The 22,586-nt window shown below is 42.2% G+C and overlaps 1 protein-coding gene across 4 annotated transcripts in view; it reads right to left on the reverse strand.

Moving 5' to 3' along the window:
• SEC23I (SEC23 interacting protein) overlaps positions 1–21,909 on the reverse strand; it is a 51,230-nt gene extending 29,321 nt beyond the window's left edge. For all 4 annotated transcript variants that reach the window (XR_011607597.1, XM_071069033.1, XM_011717684.3 and 1 more), the window contains exons 1-6: positions 21,660–21,909; positions 15,358–15,890; positions 10,685–10,895; positions 9,367–9,560; positions 4,800–4,889; positions 1,459–1,579 (exon numbers count right to left, since the gene is read on the reverse strand). Coding sequence is in view for 3 of the 4 variants with exons in the window: in XM_071069033.1 (XP_070925134.1) it covers positions 1,459–1,579; positions 4,800–4,889; positions 9,367–9,560; positions 10,685–10,895; positions 15,358–15,890; positions 21,660–21,822 (1,312 nt within the window). In the remaining variant the exon portion in view is untranslated. The remainder of the gene's footprint in view (positions 1–1,458; positions 1,580–4,799; positions 4,890–9,366; positions 9,561–10,684; positions 10,896–15,357; positions 15,891–21,659) is intronic.
• Positions 21,910–22,586: the final 677 nt, after the last annotated feature.

Here is a 22,586-nt window from a genome sequence, read left to right on the forward strand (position 1 = left end):
GCTGAGTAGCTGTAACAGAGACCATATGGCCTGCAAAGCCTATCTGCTATCTGACCCTTTACAGAAAAAGCCTGCAATCCCCGCACCAGAGTAACGCAAACCGGTGAGGTGTAAAAACACAAGCTTAAAAGCGTTGCCAAACCTTAGTTCCAACCAGCAAAGTGCTTCTCCACAACAAAACATATTTTAGAATCTATGCTATGTGGTTTATGTATTTTAACAGAATTTCAAATTTAAAGATAAAGATATATCTGTATGTTCTCACTCATATGTAGGAGCTACAGAAGTTTATCTCACAGAGGTAAGGGCAGAATGATGGCTACCAGAGCCTGGGAAGGGTCGAGGGGAAGATAAAAAGAGGTCAATTAATGGGTACAACCATACAGGTATGTTGAAGGAATAACTTCTGTTAGATGGCACAGTAGGGTGACAACAGTTAAAAATAATTTATTGTGTCTTTCAAAATACCTAGGAGAGGCAGGGTGCAGTGGCTCACACCTATAATCCCAGCACTTCGGGAAGCTGAGGTAGGTGGATGACTTGAGACCAGCCTGGCCAACATGGTGAAACCACATCTCTTCTAAAAATACAAAAATTAGCTGGGCGTGGTGGTACACGCCTATAATCCCAGCTACTCAGGAGGCTGAGGCAGGAGAATCACATGAACCTGGGAGGTGGAGGTTGTAGTGAGCCGAGATCACGCCACTGTACTCCAGCCTGGGCAACAGAGTGAGACCCTGTCTGAAAAAAAAAAAAAAGAAAAGAAAAGAAAAAAAAAGAAAAGAAAAAGAAAAAGAAAAATACCTAGGGGAATAGATCTGAAATGTTCCCAACACAAAGAAATGATGAATGTTTGAAGTGATGGACATACTATACTTACTTCAATTTCATCATTACACGTTGTATACATTTATCAAAATATCAGGTATATACCCCCATTAATATGTATAATTGTTATGCATCCATTAAAAAATAAAGATACAAAAGTAATAAAATCAAAAAGAAAGATATGGCCAGGCACAGTGGCTTACGCCTATAATTTCAGCACTTTGGGAGGCCGAGGCAGGCAAAGAGCTTGAGCTCAGGAGTTTGAGAAAAGCCTGGGCAACCTGGCAAAACTTCATCTCTACAAAAAATAGAAATATTAGCTGGGAGTGGTGGTACACGCCTTTCATCCCAGCTACTCAGGAGGCTGAAGTGGGAGGATCACTTGAGCCCAGGAGGTTGAAGCTGCAGTGAGCCGTGTTCATTCACAACACAGCACTCCAGCCTGAGCGACAGAATGAGACCCTGTCTCAAAAAAAAAAAAGATATGCGCCAAACTGGCTGATTTCTGCATGCTATGGCCGCTGTGGCAGGGAATTCTAATAACTGTGTTTCTTTCTTCATCATTCTAAAGAATGATGCTAAAATGGAGAGGACTAAAACAGACCTCAGTTCTAAACAAACTATACACACCGTCAGGAATTTCATCAAGGTTATCGTCAATTCCACGCTTTACAACCCTGGGCCTTGTCTGTCCATCTTGCGTGGTCCCCCATTCATCTGGCACTGAGGACGGCTGGAACTGAACAATAACCTTCAAGATGCAACAGAATTATGACAAAGCTCATTAACAAATTCTTTTCCACTACAGGCTAAGTAGTTTAATACATAATAAGCTACACCTCAGAGTATGGAGACTTATAAATTATGAGTACTGTTCCCCCAAAACAAACTTTAAAGGAGTCTTGCTAGTGTTCACTAACCACCAAAATTAAGCAAATCGATATCTTTCCAATGCTTATGTTGAAAATTATACAATTAAATTAGAAATATTACACCTTGATTTAAAAACTTATAACACAGGCCAGGTATGGTGGCTCATACCTGTAATCCCAGCACTTTGAGAGGCTGAGGTGGGAGGATAACTTGAGCCCAGGAGCTCAAGACAAGCCTGAGCAATATGGTGAGACCCCGTCTCCACAAAAAATTTAAAAATTAGCCAGGCATGATGGTGCACGCCTATGGTCCCAGCTTCTCAGGAGGCCAAGGCAGAGGGATCACTTGAGCCCAGGAGGTCAAAGCTGCAATGAGCTGTGTTTGTACTACTGCACTCTGGCCTGAGCAACAGAGCAAAATCCTGTCTCGAAAAAAAACCAAAAATAAACAAAAAGAAAAGCTAAATAAAACTCCAGGTTTACACAAAAGAAATCAAGGACAGACCTGGTGCAGTGGCTCATGCCCGTAATCCCAACACTTTGAGAGGCCAAGGTAGGAGGACCGCTTGAGCTCAGGAGTTCCAGAGCAGCCTGGGCAACAAAGTTAGAGACCCTGTCTCTACAAAAAATAATAATAATAAAATAAAAACAAAAAAAGAAATCAAGGACAAGTAACCTGCAATTGAGGAGTCTTTGTCTTATAAAAACATGTAAAGCAAAATCCTTTAAATACTAAGATTTCCAATTAAAATAAAATTTCAATTTCAACGACAAAAACATAATGACAAAACCCTACCACTTTTTAAGAAATACATTCTGTTAAACCAACTGTATTAAATTCAGCCCTATACTACATAGAAAATTTTATTAAAAAAAAAAAAAAAGAATATATACTTGATGTAGTATGCAAAATATTTGTCTAAAAAAAAAAAAGGTTAGTCAGGCGCGTTGGCTCACACCTGTAATCTCAGCACTTTGGGAGGCGGAGGCAGGAGGAAGGCTTGAGCCCAAGAGTTCCAGACCAGCCTGGGCAAGATAGCAAGACCCCATCTCTGCAAAAAAATCTTAAAAACTGGCCAAGCAAGGTGGTGCACACCTGTAGCCCTTGCTACTTGGGAAGCTGAGGCAGGAGGATCCCTTGAGTTCAGAGTTCGAGGATGCAGCAAGTTGTGATTGGTCACTGCACTGCAGCCTGGGTAAGAGAGTGAGAACTTGTCTCTTAAAAAAAACAAAAAGATTAAGATGGTTACTATGTAGAGGAGAAATGAGGAAGGCAGAGATAGGAGGCTTTTATTTTTCATTTAATGTCCTTTTAAACTGTTCACATTTTGTTGGCAAATGAATGTTTTTATTTTTATTTCAGTATCAATAAGGACTATAGAAGTAATTGGATTGTAAGTTTTTTTATATACTTTTCTATTAAAAAAATGAATAAATAAAAAGCCTATGTTCTCAGAAACTACTGTGTGCTAAACCCCATGCCAGATGCGTTTGCATAAATTACCTCACTTCATCTAAAATATGACCCTGGGAGATCATTATTGCAGGGGAGGAACTTGGAGCTCAGAGAAATTAAGGTTGGCAAATGAAAGAATCAGAACACCAGCAATCAATATTTTTTTAAAAACAAGATAAATTCATAAAGACAATAAAAAGAAAAAGAAAAAGGGCACATTTTTACTTGAAAGGTTAGAGCAAACCACATCAAGGGCAGACAGGCATACTACAGCCCACAGGAAAAATGTGCCCCACCACCTGTTTTTATGAATAAAGATTCATTGAAAATATCATACCCATTGGTTTATACATTGTCTCTGGCTGCTTTCACACCACAGTGGCAGAGCTGGTGGCTGCAACAGGGAACAGGTAACTTGCAAAGCCTTAAATATTTTGTCTCTGGCCCTTTATAGAAAAAGCTTGCCAACTTCTGATCAAGTGATAAAAATTATCAAGCAACTTCTACAGTGCATACTATACTCCAGTTATCATGTTGCCATAAACAGAAACTTCGTAAGAAATACTTACTTTATTTATTTATTTAGACAGAGTCTTGCTCTGTCACCCAGGCTGGAGTGAGCGTGATCACAGCTCACTACAATCTCAAACTCTTGGGCTCAAGTGATCCTCCCATTTCAGCCTCCCGAGTAGCTAGACAGGTGCACACCACTATACTCAGCTAATTTTTGTAGAGAGATAGTCTCTTTGTTGCCCAGGCTGGTCTCAAACTCCTAGCCTCAAGCAATCTTCCCACTTTGGCTTCCCAAAATGCTGGGATTACAGGTGTGAGCCACCATACCCAGCCTGAGAAAAATTTACTTTTTATTTTGAGATGAGGTCTTGCTCTGTTACCCAGGCTGGAGGGCAGTGGGGCACAACCATGACTCACTGCAGCCTCAATCTCCCAGGTTCGAGTAATCCTCCCACCTCAGCTTCTCGAGTAGCTGGGACTACAGGCACGTGCCACTATGCCCAGCTAATTTTTCTTTTCTTTTTTTTTTTTTTTTTTTGAGACGGAGTCTCGCTCTGTCGCCCAGGCTGGAGTGTAGTGGCTGGATCTCAGCTCACTGCAAGCTCCGCTTCCCGGGTTTACGCCATTCTCCTGCCTCAGCCTCCCGAGTAGCTGGGACTATAGGCACTCGCCACCTCACCTGGCTAGTTTTTCGGTTTTTTTTTAGTAGAGACGGGGTTTCACCGTGTTAGCCAGGATGGTCTCGATCTCCTGACCTCGTGATCCGCCTGTCTCGGCCTCCCAAAGTGCTGGGATTACAGGCTTGAGCCACCGCGCCCAGCCCTGCCCAGCTAATTTTTCTATTTTTTATAGAGTCAGGGTTCTGCTGTCGCCCTGGCTCAAGCATTCCACCTGTCTCAGCCTCTCACAGGCATGAACCTTGCCCTATGAAAAATGTGTGTTTTTGTTTCTATGATCAATGTGAATCATAGAAACATATTTGTTTATATAAGAAACTATTTTAAAAGCAATGCATTTGTTATAAAAACATTCCCACTGTAGAAGTTACTAAAAATGAACAATTTATCAAACATGTACAGAAAAATATTAAAATGAACTTAGTATCTTAATATTTTAAACAGCATCATTACCTTTGGATTGTGCATAACAATTGTCTCTCCACTTGGAAACTCTAATCTTCGGTGCCACTGATTAGTGGTTACAGCTTTTTTATATTCAGCCTATAATGGGGGAAACAACATATATTCCAATATGACAAATTTATACCACATTGAAAGTATGGAGGAAAACGATAACTATAATCGTGATAAAAATAACAGTAACAGCAGTTCTCATCTCCTGACTGGTTAACATTATTTTTTATCACCTTATACATATAGTTCATGTAATTACTCTCAATCACTCCTAAATAATAGGACCCCCATTATATAATGAAGAAAACCAAGTTTTAGGCAATCTGTTCATTTCCTAGGGCTGCATTAACAAAGTACCACAGCCGGGCGCGGTGGCTCAAGCCTGTAATCCCAGCACTTTGGGAGGCCGAGACGGGCGGATCACGAGGTCAGGAGATCGAGACCATCCTGGCTAACACAGTGAAACCCCGTCTCTACTAAAAATACAAAAACTTAGCCGGGCGAGGTGGCAGGCGCCTGTAGTCCCAGCTACTCGGGAGGCTGAGGCAGGAGAATGGCGTAAACCCGGGAGGCGGAGCTTGCAGTGAGCTGAGATCCGGCCACTGCACTCCAGACTGGGTGACAGAGCGAGACTCCGTCTCAAAAAAACAAAAACAAAAACAAAAACAAAAAACAAAAAAAAACAAAACAAAGTACCACAAACAGAGTGACTTGGAAAACTGGATCCAAGACCCCTCAAAGATACCAAGTCCTTTATATAAAATAGCATTGTTTTTGCATAAAACCTACATACATCCTCCATTTTAAATCCTCTCTAGATTACTTATAATACCTAATAAAATGTAGATGGGATATCAATAGTTACACTGTAATTTTTACTTTTTATTTTCTTGAGACAGAGTCTTGCTCTGTTGCCCAGGCTGGAGTACAGTGATGCAATCTCTGCTCACTGCAACCTCTGCCTCCCGGGTTCAGGCGATTCTCCTGCCTCAGCCTACCGAGTAACTGGCACTACAGGCAATGCACTAGCACATCTGGCTAATTTTTGTATTTTTAGTAGAGACAAGGTTTCATCATGTTGGCCACGCTGGTCTCAAACTCCTGACTTCAGATGATCTGCCCGCCTCAGCCTCCCAAAGTGCTGGGATTACAGGCGTGAGCCACCGTGCCCAGCCTGTGTTATTTTTATTGTTGTTGTTTTCTAAATATTTTCAGAGTATTTGGTTGAATCCACAGATGTGGAACCTGTGGATGCTGAGGGCCGATCATACTATTCTAGTTTCTATAAAGCACAAGTCTGAGGACCTATTGAGGAGAGATTCAACACAAAGTAAGGCGCCCCGGGGCCTCTGGCATATCCACAAGTCCTTTTTTTTTGTTCATTTGTTTTTTTAATTGACAAGTAAAAATTGTTACAAAGTCTTTTTTTAAAACTAGTGACAGTGAGTATTTGACAATCATGTGAAAATAGAAGTATTTCCTTTTGTGTCTTGGACAATCATTCAGTAACAATTCCTCTTCATCAGTCTTCTGTACTTTTGTGGTTTTTTTTGAGGTGGAGTCTCACTCTGTCACCCAGGTTGGAGTGCAATGGCACGATCTCAGCTCACCGCAACCTCTGCCTCCCGGGTTCAAGCGATACTCCTGCCTCAGCCTCCTGAGTAGCTGGGATTACAGGCAGGCATAACCATACCCGGCTAATTTTGTATTTTTAGTAGAGACACGGTTTCACTATGTTGGCCAGGCTGCTCTCGAAATCCTGACCTCAAGCGATCAGCCCGCCTCAGCCTCCAAAGTGCTGGGATTACAGGAGTGAGTCACCATGCCCAGCCTAGCCTTCTGTACTTCTGACCCTTCTCTTCGATTGGAAAAAAAAAAAAACTTTAAATATAATTTATAATTTCTAAAAGCAAGGACACAAACAACAATGATTAAAGAAAGAAAACTTTCACCATCTTAAAACTTATTTTCAGGCCAGGTGTGGTGGCTCACACCTGTAATCCCAGCACTTTGGGAGGCCAATGCAGGTGGATCACCTGAGGTCACGAGTTCAAGACCATCCTGGCCAATGTGGTGAAACCCTGCCTCTACTAAAAACACAAAAATTAGCTGGGCATGGTGGCGACACCTGTAACCCTAGCAACTCGGAAGGCGGAGGCAGGAGAACCACTTGAATCCAGGAGGTGGGGGTTGTAGTGAGCTGAAATCGTGCCACTGCACTCCACCCTGGGGGACAGAATGAGACCTTGTTTAAAAAATAAATAATTTTCACTTCTTCATATTCCCTTTCAATTCACAGCTTTATAGTAAGTATTATCTGGTAAAGATTCCACATTCCATTGTCGAAATGGTCTTGGTTATCCTTGACATTTCGATCTTCCACAAAAAATTTAGAAGCAGCTTGCAAATTTTACCAAAAAAAAAAAAAAAAAAAAACCCTGATGTGAATTTTGATTGGGATTGCCTAAAATTTATCAGATAATTTGGGAAGAATTGATATCTTTTATGATAGTGCCTACTTGAACATAATGTTTAGCTCCGTTTCTTTTTTTTTTTTTTTTTCTGAGACAAGGTCTTGTTCTGTTGCCCAGGCTAAAGTGATGTGGCACCATCACAGTTCACTGCAGCCTCAAGATCCCAGGCTCAAGCAATCCTCCTGCCTCTGCCTCCTGAGCAGCTAAGACCACAGGCATGGGCCACCACGCCCGGCTAATTTTTGTGTGTGTATTTTTTGTAGAGACGGAGTTTTGCGGTGTTGTGCAGGCTAGTCTGGAACTCCTGAGCTGAAGCAACCCACCCAGCTTGGCCTCCCAGAGTGCTGGGATTACAGGCAGGAGCCACCATGCCCAACCTAGTTCCATTTGTTGAGGTCGCCTTTTACATTCTTCAATTCTGTTTTGTAGTTTATCTCCATAAGGTTCACGGGTACTTTGCTTGGACTTTTTTCCTACATTGCCTGTAGTTTTATAAATATATAGTCTCTCTGTTATAAATACATAGTATCTTCTTTTTCGATTTTTAGTTGGTTATTTCGATGGCACAGGAATGCTACTAATTTACGTATGTTAATTTTATATACATAGACTTGCAGAAAACTCATGTATTGGTGCTAATAATATTTCTAGAGGTTCTTCTGATTTTCCACGTAGACAATCATGTCTTCATCAAATTAAAGGTGTTCTCTGTCTCCAACCCTTCCGTTGTTTTGTCTTAGTGCTCTGACAGGACAGGATCACCAACGGGATGCTGAGCAATATGTATCTTGTTCCCTTTCTATTAATGGCTTTCTCACTTCCTAACCTTCTGTGTCTCTTCCCTGATCTGGTTTGAGTTTCCTGGAAGAAGCCGAACAAAAGCTAAGGTCTCCCTAGGTAGCCATGTGTTGCTGCAATGGTCGGTATGTGGATATCTATCCTGCCTCAAAGTCTATGTCACCCATATAAAATCAAATACAGTTAAGATAAAGTGTAGACTTTCAGACACAGATTGGACTTGAAAATATATACTTCAGCTTCAAAATAGTAAAACTAAACATTTAATCTGGGGACATGATAGCTTCGTAGGGGCCTACCAAAGGTACCAAAAATTACAATACATCTTTATTTATGTCTAAAATTAAGCTAGAGATATCAGCATTCCTTTACACTTTTTTCTTTATATATACATATATACATGCATATATAAACACACACACATATATGCACATATATAAACATATGCTTTCTTTTTTTTCTGAGGGAGGGTTTCACTCCCATTACCCAGGCTGGAATGCAGTGGCATGATCTCAGCTTACTGCAGCCTCAACTTCCCTGGCTCAGGTGATCCTTCCTCCTCAGCCTCCCGAGTAGCTGGGACTACTGACGTGTGCCCCCATGCCTGGCTAGTTTTTGTATTTTTAGTAGAGACATGGTTTCACCATGTTGGCCAGGCTGTTCTCTAAACTCCTGGCCTCAAGAAATCTGCCCACCTCGGCCTCCCATAGTGCTGGGATTATAGACACGAGCCACCACACCCAGCCAGAAGTTAACTAAAACATTCTGTATCTCATTTCCCATCTATGCAACTGAATTCACTGAACGTATTTCAAATATCTAACATTCAACTCTTAAGTAGAATTAACACAAGCATTTAACACAATTATACAAAGAAATTATAGATTTAAGATGGCTAATAAGGCTCATGATACTTCTTCCAATTCTATTTATTTTCACAAATCAGAAGTCAATTTCAAGCCTTTTACTGAATATTAATTTGAAAATGTCCATATGCTTGGCATTTTCTATCAACAACAAATCCCAGCAGCCTAGGTTCTATTGAAGGCTTGACACAAGCACCTTATTAGATCTGTGATGTACCTCTGTAAACCATATTCTATCTTTAGACACAGATGCCACGATTAGCACCTCATGAATGATGACACCACTTAAAAAGTAATCTTCTCCGTGAACAGCATCAAGACAAGCTGTCTTGTAAATAAAGTCAGCTCCACTGTCAATGTTACTCACCAATGTATATAGAACCTACATTTTTTAAAGAAACTCATAAAGAAATAAAGCTCCCATACCTCTAGTTTTTCACTGAACTCCTCAGTATAGGGAATAAATCGACTATCTGTGTCCCCCTTGTAAAACCAAGTACAGCGTCTCACTTCAGCTGGCTCCTCTTCCCAGTAGGCAGCCTTCCTTATTCGGTCATAGAGGTAAACATCGTAGCGCCCTCCATCCGTGCCAAGAACCACGCTCTCCGGATCTGGCTGAACTAGAGAACAAAATTAACACTTTTCCTGACTGCTGCAAGACATATTTTAAAAAAATCAATAATCAGTTGGGTGCAGTGGCTCATGCCTGTAATCCCAGCACTCTGGGAGGCCGAGGCCGGTGGATCACTTGAGGTCAGGAGTTTGAGACCAGCCTGGCCAATGATGAAACCCCCGTCTACTAAAAATACAAAAATTAGCCAGGTGTGGTGGCACATGCTTGTAATCCCAGCTACTTCGGAGGCTGAGGCAGGAGAATTGTTTGAACTCAGGAGGCAGAGGTTGCAGTGAGTCCAGATTGCACCACTGCACTCCAGCCTGGGCAGCAGAGTGAGACTCTGTCTCAAGAAAATAAAAATAAAATAACAAATAATGAATACGGTGACTACTCAGTCTTTAAAGACAAAAAACTAAGCTCATTTTTGTTTAAAAATAGAAATTTAAGATTAATCTGTGCTGCTCAAAATTATGACTCTTCTTAAGTAGAAAAGAAAAAGTCAAGGCAAACTTTAAAAACATAATTCAAAGAACTGATGGATTTTTTTTTAAATCAGAACAATACTATCTACGTACAAAAATGTTCCATGGAATACGTTTCTAAAGGCCATTAATAGGTGACTTTTAAGTCCACGATCAAATAATACCAGGATAAACAAAGAAACATGTTTCTACACTGCAGGATTTCTCAAAGCTTTAACGCACTCCTGCACACCATCTCTCTCAAGACCTAGATACAGCGAGCACCATTTCCAAACCTTATCTGACCAGGGAACACTTTTTTCACAGAGCATCTCCAGGATCGAGAGTTCCACAGAAAGCCCTTTATAAATGCCCCCATAACTACAAATGAATAAGGGAAACAGAAAAATTGAAACCTGGATTATATGAACTGCTCAAGTTCTCTGATTCAAAATACCTTTAAACTACAAAGTAAATTACTAAAACACTTCTTCAAATACCTTACCCCAGTAACTCAGGACTTATATTAATATCGTCATCTTAAGGTACAGAGTCTGGGGTCTATAAGGATCAAAGAATTTGACATTCACAGAAAATACATCATGGATAAATACTCATTCCTTCTCTTCCTAAAATCAGATATGAATGATGCATGACCAATGTTTACCTGAATTATAGATTTCTTCAAGATTCAAAGAATCAAACACACTAAAAGGCATCCACAGTTGTTTGTATTCTACCTCCTTGCAGTAAAACCAGTGGGGCTGAACAGGCTCATATTGGTTTTGAAGTAGAAAAGGAGGCGGCACTTGAACTGAGGGAGCCCCAGGTCTGGCAGGTACCTGCTGCTGTGCTGGAGACTGCACTGAAGGAGGAACCTGGAGGGGACGGCAAAGTTAAGACTGTCATGCTTGTCCAAAAGAATTCTGAATGTGCTTCATACCCAAACTGATGTTAGTAGTAATTATCCTACATGTATATCTGGACAATTATTTAGTGTAATAACTAGACCCCAAAGCAATTTTAAGAATTTTAAAACCTAACAAAACCCCAAATCAAGGAAAAATGCTTGAGGGGAGGGATATCTATACCCCATTTATCCTGATGTGATGATTACACATTGCATGTCTGTATGAAAATACCTCATGTGGCCGGGCGCGGTGGCTCAAGCCTGTAATCCCAGCACTTTGGGAGGCCGAGACGGGCGGATCACAAGGTCAGGAGATCGAGACCATCCTGGCTAACACGGTGAAACCCCATCTCTACTAAAAAATACAAAAAACTAGCCGGGCGAAGTGGCGGGCGCCTGTGGTCCCAGCTACTCGGGAGGCTGAGGCAGGAGAATGGCGTAAACCCGGGAGGCAGAGCTTGCAGTGAGCTGAGATCCGGCCACTGCACTCCAGCCTGAGCGACAGAGCCAGACTCAGTCTCAAAAAAAAAAAAAAAAAAAAAAGAAAATACCTCATGTAACCCATAAACATATACACCTACTATGTACCCACAAAAATTAAAAATTAAAAATTTTGAAAAAAATCAATTACAAGGTGAACTAGACCTTCTCACAGAACAAAGTAAACTAACACCTTTATAGAAATCAATCTAGCAATACTTCTTCCATGATTTATTTAACCTTCCCTGTGTGTGTGTGAGGCGGAGTTTCGCTCTTGTTGCCCAGGCTGGAGTGCAATGGTGCAATGCGCAACCTCCGTCTCCCGGGTTCAAGCAATTCTCCTGCCTCAGCCTCCCGAATAGCTGGGATTACAGGCATGCACCACCACACCCAGCTAATTTTGTATTTTCAGTAGAGACAGGGTTTCTCCAGATTGGTCAGGCTGGTTGTGAACTCCCGACCTCAGAAGACCCGCCTGCGTTGGCCTCTCAAAGCGTTGGGATTACAGGCGTGAACCACGCCCGGCCTATTTAACCTTTAAAATATGCCTATTCCTTGACCTACTCATTCAATTTCTAAGAATTTATCCGAGAGATAGAATTATAACCAATAGCCCAAGCGCGGTGGCTCACGCCTGTAATCCTGCCACTTTGGGAGGCTGAGGTGGGTGGATTACCTGAGGTCAGGAGTCTGAGACAAGACGGGCCAACATGGTAAAACCCTGTCTCCACTAAAAATACAAAAATTTGCTGGATGTGGTGGCATGGGCCTGTAATCCCAGCTATTTGGGAGGCTGAGGCAGGAGAATCGCTTGAACCCAGGAGGCAAAGGCTGCAGTGAGCTGAGACTGCACCACTGCACTACAGCCTGAGTAACAAAGCGAGACTCTGTCTCATAAAATAAATAAAAAATAAAAATAAAAATTTACCCACGGCCGGGCGCGGTGGCTCAAGCCTGTAATCCCAGCACTTTGGGAGGCCGAGACGGGCGAATCATGAGGTCAGGAGATCGAGACCATCCTGGCTAACACGGTGAAACCCCATCTCTACTAAAAAATACAAAAAAGTAGCCAGGCGAGGTGGCGGGCGCCTATAGTCCCAGCTACTCAGGAGGCTGAGGCAGGAGAATGGAGTGAACCCGGGAGGCGGAGCTTGCAGTGAGCTGAGATCCGGCCACTGCACTCCAGCCTGGGTGACAGAGCGAGACTCCGTCTCAAAAAAAAAAAAAAAAAAAAAATTTACCCACAAGGTTGTACACCAAAAGGTTATTTAAAATAGGAAATCAGTGTGTACAACTGTCAAAACTCAGCTAATTGTACACTTTAAATAAATCGAATTGTACATTGTAAACGGATGTCTTTTACTGTATGTAAATTATACCTCAATAATATTGATTATAAAATCGTAGTTAATAAATTTGGAATGTTTGCAAAAAAATAAAATAAAATAGGAAATCACTGGAAATAATCAAAATGCCTAACAGAAGCCTGATAAAATAATATTTCACTCAAATGCTAGATCATCCAGAGCCATTAAAAATGTCTTATATCCTTTCTGCAGGAGATAGCTAAAAAAAAAAATAAATAAGTAAATAAACAAAAACAAAAGTTTTAGAGGATAGACACGATGGTTCACGCCTATAATCCCAGAACTTTGGGAGGCCAGGGAAGGAGGATCACTTGAGGCCAGGAGTTCAAGACCAACATGAGCAACACAGCAATATCCTGTTTCTACAAAAAAATCTAAAGATCACCCGGACACGGTGGGGCACACTTGTAGTCCCAGCTACTCCGGAGGCTGAAGTGTAGTTCAAGGTTGCAGTGGAATGTAATCACACCACTGCACTCCAGCCTGGGTGACCGAGCAAGACCCCTCATCTCTTTAAAAAAAACAAGGAAGAAGAAGAAAAATTAATGTTTTAGAAAAAAATCTTAGTAACATTTAAAGTATGTTCACAAAAAAATAATTATAGAAACCATAGGTACTCTATGATGTTTGCCAAAAAAAAGACATATAACAAAATGAAAACAGTGGTTATCTACAGACATTTTTTATTAAATTCAATATTCTGCATTTTTCAAATTTTCTACAAAAATGATTTTAAAATCAGACTATACTTATTTTTAAATGTTTGAATTAGACACCATTTTGGGTCAGGAGTGGTGGCTCACACCTGCAATCCCAGCACTTTGGTAGGCTGAGGTAGGAAGATGACTTGAGGCCCAGGAGTTTGAGACTGCAGGCGAGCTGTGATTGTGCCACTGTATTCCAGCCTGGACAACAGAGTGAGACCCAGTCTCAAAAACATATATAATTTAGCCCATAATCTCATAACTTTGGGAGGTCAAGGCAGGAGGACTGCTTGAGCCCAGGAGTTTGTGACCAGCCTGGGCAACATAGTGAGACCTCATTTCTACAAAACATTAGCCAAGTATGGCAGCACGTGCCTGTGGTCCCAGCTACTGGTGAGGCTGAAGTAGGGGGATCACTTGAACCTGAGAACTCGAGGCTACAGTAAGCCATTATCATGCCACTGCACTCTAGCCTGAGTGACAGAGCAAGACCTGGCCTCAAAAAAAAAAAAAAAAAAAAAAAAATATATATATATATATATATATATATATATGCATACACACACGTATATATACATACATATATATAATTTCTAAAAAATCATTTTGAAGTATTATGTCAACACTCAATTTCCTGAGATCCATAGCTGCGCTGTGGTTATACAGAAGAATGTCCTTATGCTTAGCAAATGTACACCAGGAATTTAGGAGTAAAAAATCATAATGTATTTTACTGACCTTCAAATGCTTCCCCCAAAACTGCATATATACAAAAAGAGAAAAAAACAATGGGAGGAAGGAAGGGAATAGGGAGGGGCAGGAGGAGAAGTAGGAGGAAGGGGCGGGAAAAAGGCATGGGGGAAAGGGAGAAAGCTCATATATACCAGTGTGTGCACAGGCACAAATTAAAAAACAAATGGGATAAAATGTTAATGATAAGTAAACCTAGGTGAAGGATATCAGAGTACTCTTTGTACTATTTTTATTTTTGCAACTTAATTCTTTAAGTTTGAAATTATCACTTTTTAAATTATTATCTAAAAACCTTTTTAAAAATTTAAGCAACAAACTACAATTAGTTCGTTATAGTTAACAAAAATACTAACTATATACCACACACTATGAATTTGGTTACTTTTCAGAATGCCGAAATCCAACATTGTCAAAAATTTGTGTGTTGGTATGATTTAAATGAAATGATAAAACAGAGTCCATTCTCTAACAGAGAAGTTAGTTACATTCTGATCACAATACTGCTATCTCCACCACACCGAAATGGGTTCTTAATTCTTTTTAATCATTTCTCTTTTTGTTTAATTCCACTGATTTTTCTTTGGAAATCAAATGAACTAGTTGGGAAAAATGCATAAGGGAATTTCATAAAATGTACCCAATGCATACGTTATTCCACCAACTCCCCCTAGACAGGGTTTGACTGATCTAGATCCAAACTCCATAAATAAAAAGAAATTACTGAAGTAATCAATTTTAGTTCCTGTAATTGACTGTTTTGATTGACTAGTGTAACTGAAAGATGAGAAACTAGTGGTCTGTTAAGACAATAACTGCTTCATCTCCTATGTCTCTAGACAACACTTATTATTTCTACCTTACTCTAAAATCTGGAAATACTGACATGTAGCTAACTCACTAAAATCAATTACTACTTCAATAAACAAGTAATACACACTAAAATATGAGCCATCCAATAAGCTATCTTTAAGATAATGTTTACTTCATGTAGCTTACAAAGAATACCCTCTGAAACTAATTTGTCATTGTATTGATTATAAGATGTGAAATGTTTTTTAAAACATAGGTTCAGGTGAGAAAGAAGAAACAGAGTTAATAAGTAGGACACAAAATCATGTCTCCATACCGGCGGCAAAGATCCTGGAGGCATCTGGTACATCTGAACAGGGGGTCCAGACGGTGGAGGATGAGCAGGAGGGCCTGGTGTTTGACACTGCTGCAGCTGGGGCGGTGCAATGTAAGGATTAGCCCTGCTGCTGCCAGGGGTATGGCGATATGGATTGTATCCTGGCTGGGGAATTCCTTGGGGTGGGTTCCCAAAATGTGAAGGAGGGAGACTACTTGGCTGAGAAGGCAGGTAAGAATTTATTCCCATCAGTGAGGAAGGTGGAGCACCAGGTTGAGCCTTCGAAATGGATGGTGAAAACGCATTCGAGACATCTTGGGATCCAGTTGTAAAAGGGAGAGCAGTCGGGGGCTTGGGGAATCCTGATTGTCCACCTGAGGTTGCTGCAGTTGTTAATGGTGACTGTCCAATATTCCCAAAAGGATCACTGCTGCTTGATACCTGAGAGAAGTAACTAACTGTCTGTGGGGCAGACGTGTGAATAGAAGTTTGACCAAGGAAGCTGTCCTCCTCACCAACATCTGTGGAATCCTCTGAAATGGAACAAGAGAGCATGTGGTTTAAAGGGTACTCTATCATTCCGCAGATACGATTCTATAAGGAAGGGCTAGCAATTATACTTCCTTATTTGTTCTTCAAACTTGCTATTTCTGCATTACAGAAAAAAAAAAACAGTTTTTTTTTCTTTTTTTCTTTGAAAACTTGCTCTTTAGAAATGAAAAACTAGAAAACATGAATAAGAAAACATAAGAGGAAACAATTATAATTCACTCATAAGCCCACCTCCCAGAGACCATCGCACTGTTAACAGTTAACATTGGCCGGGCGCGATGGCTCAAGCCTGTAATCCCAGCACTTTGGGTGGCCGAGGCGGGTGGATCACGAGGTCAGGAGATCAAGACCATCCTGGCTAACATGGTGAAACCCCGTCTCTACTAAAAATACAAAAAACTAGCCGGGCGTGGTGGCGGGCGCCGGTAGTCCCAGCCACTCGGAGGCTGAGGCAGGAGAATGGCGTGAACCTGGGAGGCGGAGCTTGCAGTGAGCCGAGATCGCGCCACTGCACTCCAGCCTGGGTGACACAGGGCGAGACTCCGTCTCAAAAAAAAAAAAAAAAACAAACCAGTTAACATTTTGCTACATACCCTTCCATACTTTTAAAATAAATACAAATAGTTATTTGTTATTTATTTTGTAAATACATATTTGTATATAGAAGTTCTTAAAAATAGAAACAAAATCTATACTTACTATTTTTACTTTTTTTTTTTTTTCTGAGACAGGGTCTCACTACTGTTGCCCAGGCTGGAGTGCAGTGGCGCGATCTCAGCTCACTGCAACCTCTGCCTCCCAGGTTCAAGCAATTCTCGTGCCTCAGCCTCCCAAGTAGCTGGGATTACAGGTGCCCACCACCATGTCCAGCTAATTTTTGTATTTTTTATTTTTTAGTAGAGATGAAGTTTCACCATGTTGACCAGGCTGGTCTCGAACTCCTGACCTCAAGTGATCTGCCTGCCTTGGTCTCCCAAAGTGCTGGAATTACAGGCATGAGCCCCTATGCCCGGCCTTACATATTATTTTTTATGTTTTTCTTGGTAAGAAATAATGCAATTATTACTCTACTACCCAAATACGCATAATTTAATTTCTATAGTGATAACGAGAGACTAAAGATAACTCTGTTAACAAGAAGGGGTGTGTCAGGAATCTTACCTACAAAGCACTTATTGTACAAATGAACACGCGGTATTTGTATTCCCAAGGCAAAGTAGGTCAACCATTAATTGCCATTCCCTAAAATCATGTACTACCACACATTTATCATTCTAGAACACCAAATTGCTGAAAAGGTCACTTTCTAACCAAGAGAAGATCTCCCATCCCTTTGTCCAACCTGATGTTCACTGTGGGTACTGACAATTCCAATTTAGCTTCTGTTCTACTTCCAAGTTGTAAAATAAAAGCATTTTCCCTGTACATCACCTCAAAAGTCCACCTATTATTCCTTACTAAACTTTTATTTTCACTAGCTTGTAGCTTTCATCTTCTTCCTTCTAATCTTCCCTGCCCCTGCCTCATTCCCTCTTACCTCCTTGCTGGAGGCATGGAATCCATCAGAGGGCTGGACTCACTCACAGCACACAAGCACACTCTGGTCCCTGCCCTTGGAGACCTGCCAAAAGGCAGCCTTCTTCCAAGCTCTGGGCTCTAAGCTTCTTGACCTCTGCTGAGACTACGGCTTGAGCTTCTTGAGCTCTCATAATTCACACACATCAGTTTAACTAAAATACTCCACTATTCAAAATACTCCTCTTGATATTTTCTTTGTAACTAAAAATAAAATATCCCTCGCTGCACGAGGCCCTGTGTCAGTCTGTATCATTCTACTTCTCTGATATATCTCCAGCTCCCACCCCTCTTTTCAGGTCAGTGACCCTCACTTGGACTTACCTGTATTTCTTAATTCATTCCCGACAATTAAAAGCAAGCAAGAAAAAAAAAAGAAAATCTCAGTGGTATCTTTCATCCTTTAAAAAAACTTGAGGTCGACCTGATCCAAGAAACTTTTTTCCGATCAGCATCAACTGCAAATGAAATGCTCTCCACATACTGCTGCCCTCACCTCAGGGGCACTTTCTCATTTCATTTGGACACATGTCATCTAAAGCCACAACTTTAATAGGCACTTGTATATTGGTGACACTCCCAACTCTATCGCAAACCCAGACCGTTGTCATGTGTTCCAGAACTTGTTTTCCAACTACTTCCTCAATGTTTTTGGCAGATTCAGCCACATATACCTCATGCTTAGTAAGCCCCAAACAGAGTTTATTATCTTAACTACCCACCTCCGTGCTCCCTTTTCTGTATTTCACTATATCCACCGATGTTTGCCAACATCCATTCAGACATTCAAACCAGAAACCTCAAGTCTCTCAGACTCCTCCCTCTCTCTCATACCCTTCATTTAATCATTCAAATATTTATTCAAGAAATATTTACTCAGGATGCATTATGTGCCAGGTACAGAGCTCAGTCTTGGGTCTAAAACTAAACAAAAATGGGCCTCTGTGCTGACAGACAGAGCTGACACTCTGGTCTTCTGTGAGTCTCTACAAGTGTGTAGTCTACACATCTCACACATCTGCTCCCTGCTCCTCACACCCAATGTGGCTGACTCGGGCTAGACTGCCATCGCCACTGCCAGCCTCTCACTATGCCTCCCAACCGAATCCTCTTGCTACAGTCAACCTTATTCCAGTGCAACTAGAGAAAACTCCAGTCTTTCTGAAACACACGTCTAATTTCACTGCCTTGTTGAAAACCCTTCAAAGGCTCCCAAAACCCAACAAGATGAACTACAAACTCCTCCTGAGTATGGTATATGTGACCCATAGACCACCGAGGCCACTCCATTGTCCACACTCTAGTCAAAGTGATCTACTGGGGGCAGAGGATACACGGGAGAGGAGACAAAGGTGAAGAGACAGGAGAGAGGGATGAGCTCCATCCCTGTCCCATTCCATCAACCACTAACTCCTGCCAAACCTGCAGATTTTCTCACACCTTCAGACTTCCCATATTCCTGTCTCTCCAGATTCCCTCACTTCTATGTATCCTTCAACACTCAGCTCAAGCATCACCTCCCCTAAGAGGACCTGAAGGCCTAAGGGACATCCATTCCCCAGCTCAGCCAGCCTGAGACCCACAGCATTCACAGCCATCTATCAATCCCTCTTTCTAACTGTTCTAAACCAGTATCACAGTTGCTTACACAGGTGAGTGTGTGTATACATATATACTGTGCAGTCATTGAGGGCAGGGCTGTCTGCTCTTCTGTGTCTCCCAGCTTCTGGAACAGTGCCTGGCAAATAGAAACTGCTCAATCCATGTCTGGTTTTTGTTTTTGTTTTGTTTTTGAGATGGAGTCTTACTCTGTCGCTCAGGGTGGAGTGCAGCGGCATGACCTCAGCTCACTGCAACATCCACCTCAAGCGATTCTCATGCCTCAGCCTCCCGAGTAGCTGGGATTATAGGCGCCCACCACCACATCCAATTAATTTTTGTATTTTTAGTTGAGATGGGGTTTTGCCATGTTGACCAGGCTGGTCTTGAACTCCTGACCTCAGGTGATCCACCCACCTCAGCCTCCCAAAGTGCTGGGATTACAGGCGTGAGCCACTGTGCCAGGCCTTCCATGTCTGTTGAATATATGAAATTGCTTCCTGTGTCTCTTTCACTTATATGATTAACTATTGCTTCCAAGGAGATTGTTTCTTCTTTTTCTCTGGAAATTCTCTGAATGGGTTTCTGAGATTTTTAGAGATGAATTTTAGTTCTAAAAACTATTAATGTTCACACACACACACAGACTGTCTCCAAGAAACAAGAGCATTAAAGACAGGTATAGCTATACTAGACTTCACAATGAAAATGTTTAGCATGAATTCACAGTGACACACAAACCAAATACTACACAGCAAGGAAGATGGACATAACCAAACAACTTTAATGGTGCAGAGGATGATTAGAAAACCCCAGGTAAAGCCTTATTTATTCCTGCATCCTCTCACAGCATTCTGCTCCAACAATGCTGGTTCTTCACCAAAGACAGCAACGCCTAACCTTTCAACCACAGGTCAAATTGAGACATCATTTTGACTCCCATCCTTTCACTCATTCAACAAACATCCACTGAATAACTGGTCTACTACATACCACACATCATTCTACGCAGTGGGAATATAATCGTGAATAAAACTAAGTTTTTGCTTTCATGGTCTTACATCCTAGTGGAGTGGAATAAACAAGTACGTGTACATGTCAGGTAGTGACCAGCATCAAGAAGAAACATTAACACATGGGCAGGGGAACCTTTATGTACAGCTGTTCCCAGCGTGCCTGTCCTCGCTTCTCCATGAAACTGTCTTTAGTCCTTCAAACAAGAATAAATTACTCACTGCAAACTCAGTATTCAAAGAGGATCTACTTACTAGGCCCTAAACAACATCCTGGAAATAAAAAGGCAATTAGGTCATAGCTGCTGAAGAAGACCGCAGTCCAAATGGAGAAGCAGGTGTGTTTATTTCACAAACATTAAATCACACTGTCTGGTAGGCAGTATACTTGGTGCTTTTCAAAAATTAAAGCATTTCTAATTATAATTATGTGAGGCTATACATATATAGAAACTGAAGCACAGAGAAGTAAACTAAAATGCCTACAGTTACACAGCAAGCTACTGGCAGGGCAAGGACTAGAATACAGTCTGTGCTCCTGAACACCAAGCTCTGGGCTATGCTACATCATCATCAAAAAGCAATCTCCCTGGACAATAATACAAATATGAAAAAAGAGCTAGGAGTGCACATAGGAGTGGGGGCCTAAGAGAACAAGAAAAAGTTTCTTGGAAGAAGTGATGGATTGTCTTGAAAGACGAAAATTGGCCAGGCGCTCACACCTGTAATCCCAGCACTTTGGGAGGCCGAGGCAGGCGGATCACTTGAGGTCCGGAGATTGAGACCATCCTGGCCAACATGGTGAAACCCCGTCTCTACTATAAATACAAAAATTAGCAGGGCATGCACGCCTGTAGTCCCAGCTACTCGGGAGGCTGAGGCAGGAGAATCACTTGAACTCGAAATGTGGAGGTTGCAGTGAGCCGAGATCGCGCCACTGGATTCCACCCTGGGCGACAAAGCAAGACTCCGTCTCAAAAAAAAAAAAAAAAAGATGAGGAATGCATTTTATATGTCTACTTCACAAATATTACATGTTTCTCCTAGAAGAGGGGCACAGTCCATCTTACAAGATATCTTACTGTAATCTAGAAGATATCCTACTGTATCACAACAATCTCCTAGTAGGAGACAGTGTACCGTATCCCAGGAGAGGGGCACAGTCCATCCTAGGAGGTATCTTACCGTATCCTAGGAGTCTCCTAGTGGGAGATAGACTACTGTACCCTAGGAGAGGGCCACTGTTTACTTGCATTCCCTGCCAGCACCTGGCGTAACAACAATGGGTGTTCAGCAAAGATTTGTGGAATGCCAGTGTACGAATGAATGTCCAGCACTCTGGACAACTCGGAACAGTGGGTTTCTGCAATGAAGAGCAAATCGCATCACCTGCCGCCTCCAAGATCCCAAAGCCCCCGACCCACTCAAACCTGGTCACTAATGATCCTGGCAAGCTATCGAGAGGGTAGCTGGAGGCAAAAGGAATATCTTCCGTCTGACCCTTGTCACAGCACGTCCCCCGCCCGCCTCCCACCACACACGGGACCGCCCTCCCCTTATTACCTCCGGGCAAGAGCAAGGAGGCCGGGGAAGCTGAGGCCTGGGTGACTGGAATGAAGGGCACATTGAAGCTGAACTCCGTGGCCGAGGAGGAGAAAAGTAAGTTAGTGCCCGACGAGGAGGTGGAGACGCCGCCGCTGCCACCGTTAGGTTTTCTCTCCGCCATGGCTGCGGCCCACCTTCCGATACACGTCTCCTGGTACTCAGTACCGCACCACTGACCGGAAACCGATCACTCTCCCGGCCAGCGCACTTCCGCACTTGCGCACAGGAGCCGGAACTACGGGTAGCTAGTTAGTCAGCCACCCTCTCCCTTCCCCCAGCCAGCGCCGCCAGAAATCAACATGGCGGCAATGTCTTCCCGCCCGAGTCTGGCACGTGACACCCTTGGAGGCGGAGAGGGGCGGAGGCAAAGGCCGGGAGGGAACGTGGGGGCGTGGTCCCCGCAGGTTCTGGATGGACGAGCGAATTGACACGCAATTGACCCTGAAAGTCACAGGTTGTGGCTGATATCTATGGGCTTCCTAATAGTACTGTCAGGATGACTCTCCTGACAAAGATTTTGGAGGAACAGCGGAATCCTGCTGGACGCTGCCCGAAGGAGGAAAGGAGGAAGAGGGTTGTGTGGGAATTCGCATGCAAGGCGGAACCAAACACCCTCTCCAAAACCACTTGTCTTTCTGGACTGAACTGAACTTTGGCATTGACCCAGAAATAGAAATGGTAAAATGTTTTTAAGTGTTTAATACATAGGGAGAAAAAAAATCTTTGATTTATTTTTGTTGTTGTTTTGTGTTTTTCGTTTGTTTTTTGGTTGTTTTTTTTGTTTTGTTTTTTGTTTTGAGAGGAGGCGCGCTCTGTCACCCAGGCTGGAGTGCAGTGGCGCGATATCGGGTCACTGCAACCTCTGCCTCCCAGGTTCAAGTGATT

The sequence above is a fragment of the Macaca nemestrina genome, chromosome 9 (genome assembly GCF_043159975.1).
Source record: "Macaca nemestrina isolate mMacNem1 chromosome 9, mMacNem.hap1, whole genome shotgun sequence".
Classification (NCBI taxonomy): domain Eukaryota; kingdom Metazoa; phylum Chordata; class Mammalia; order Primates; family Cercopithecidae; genus Macaca; species Macaca nemestrina.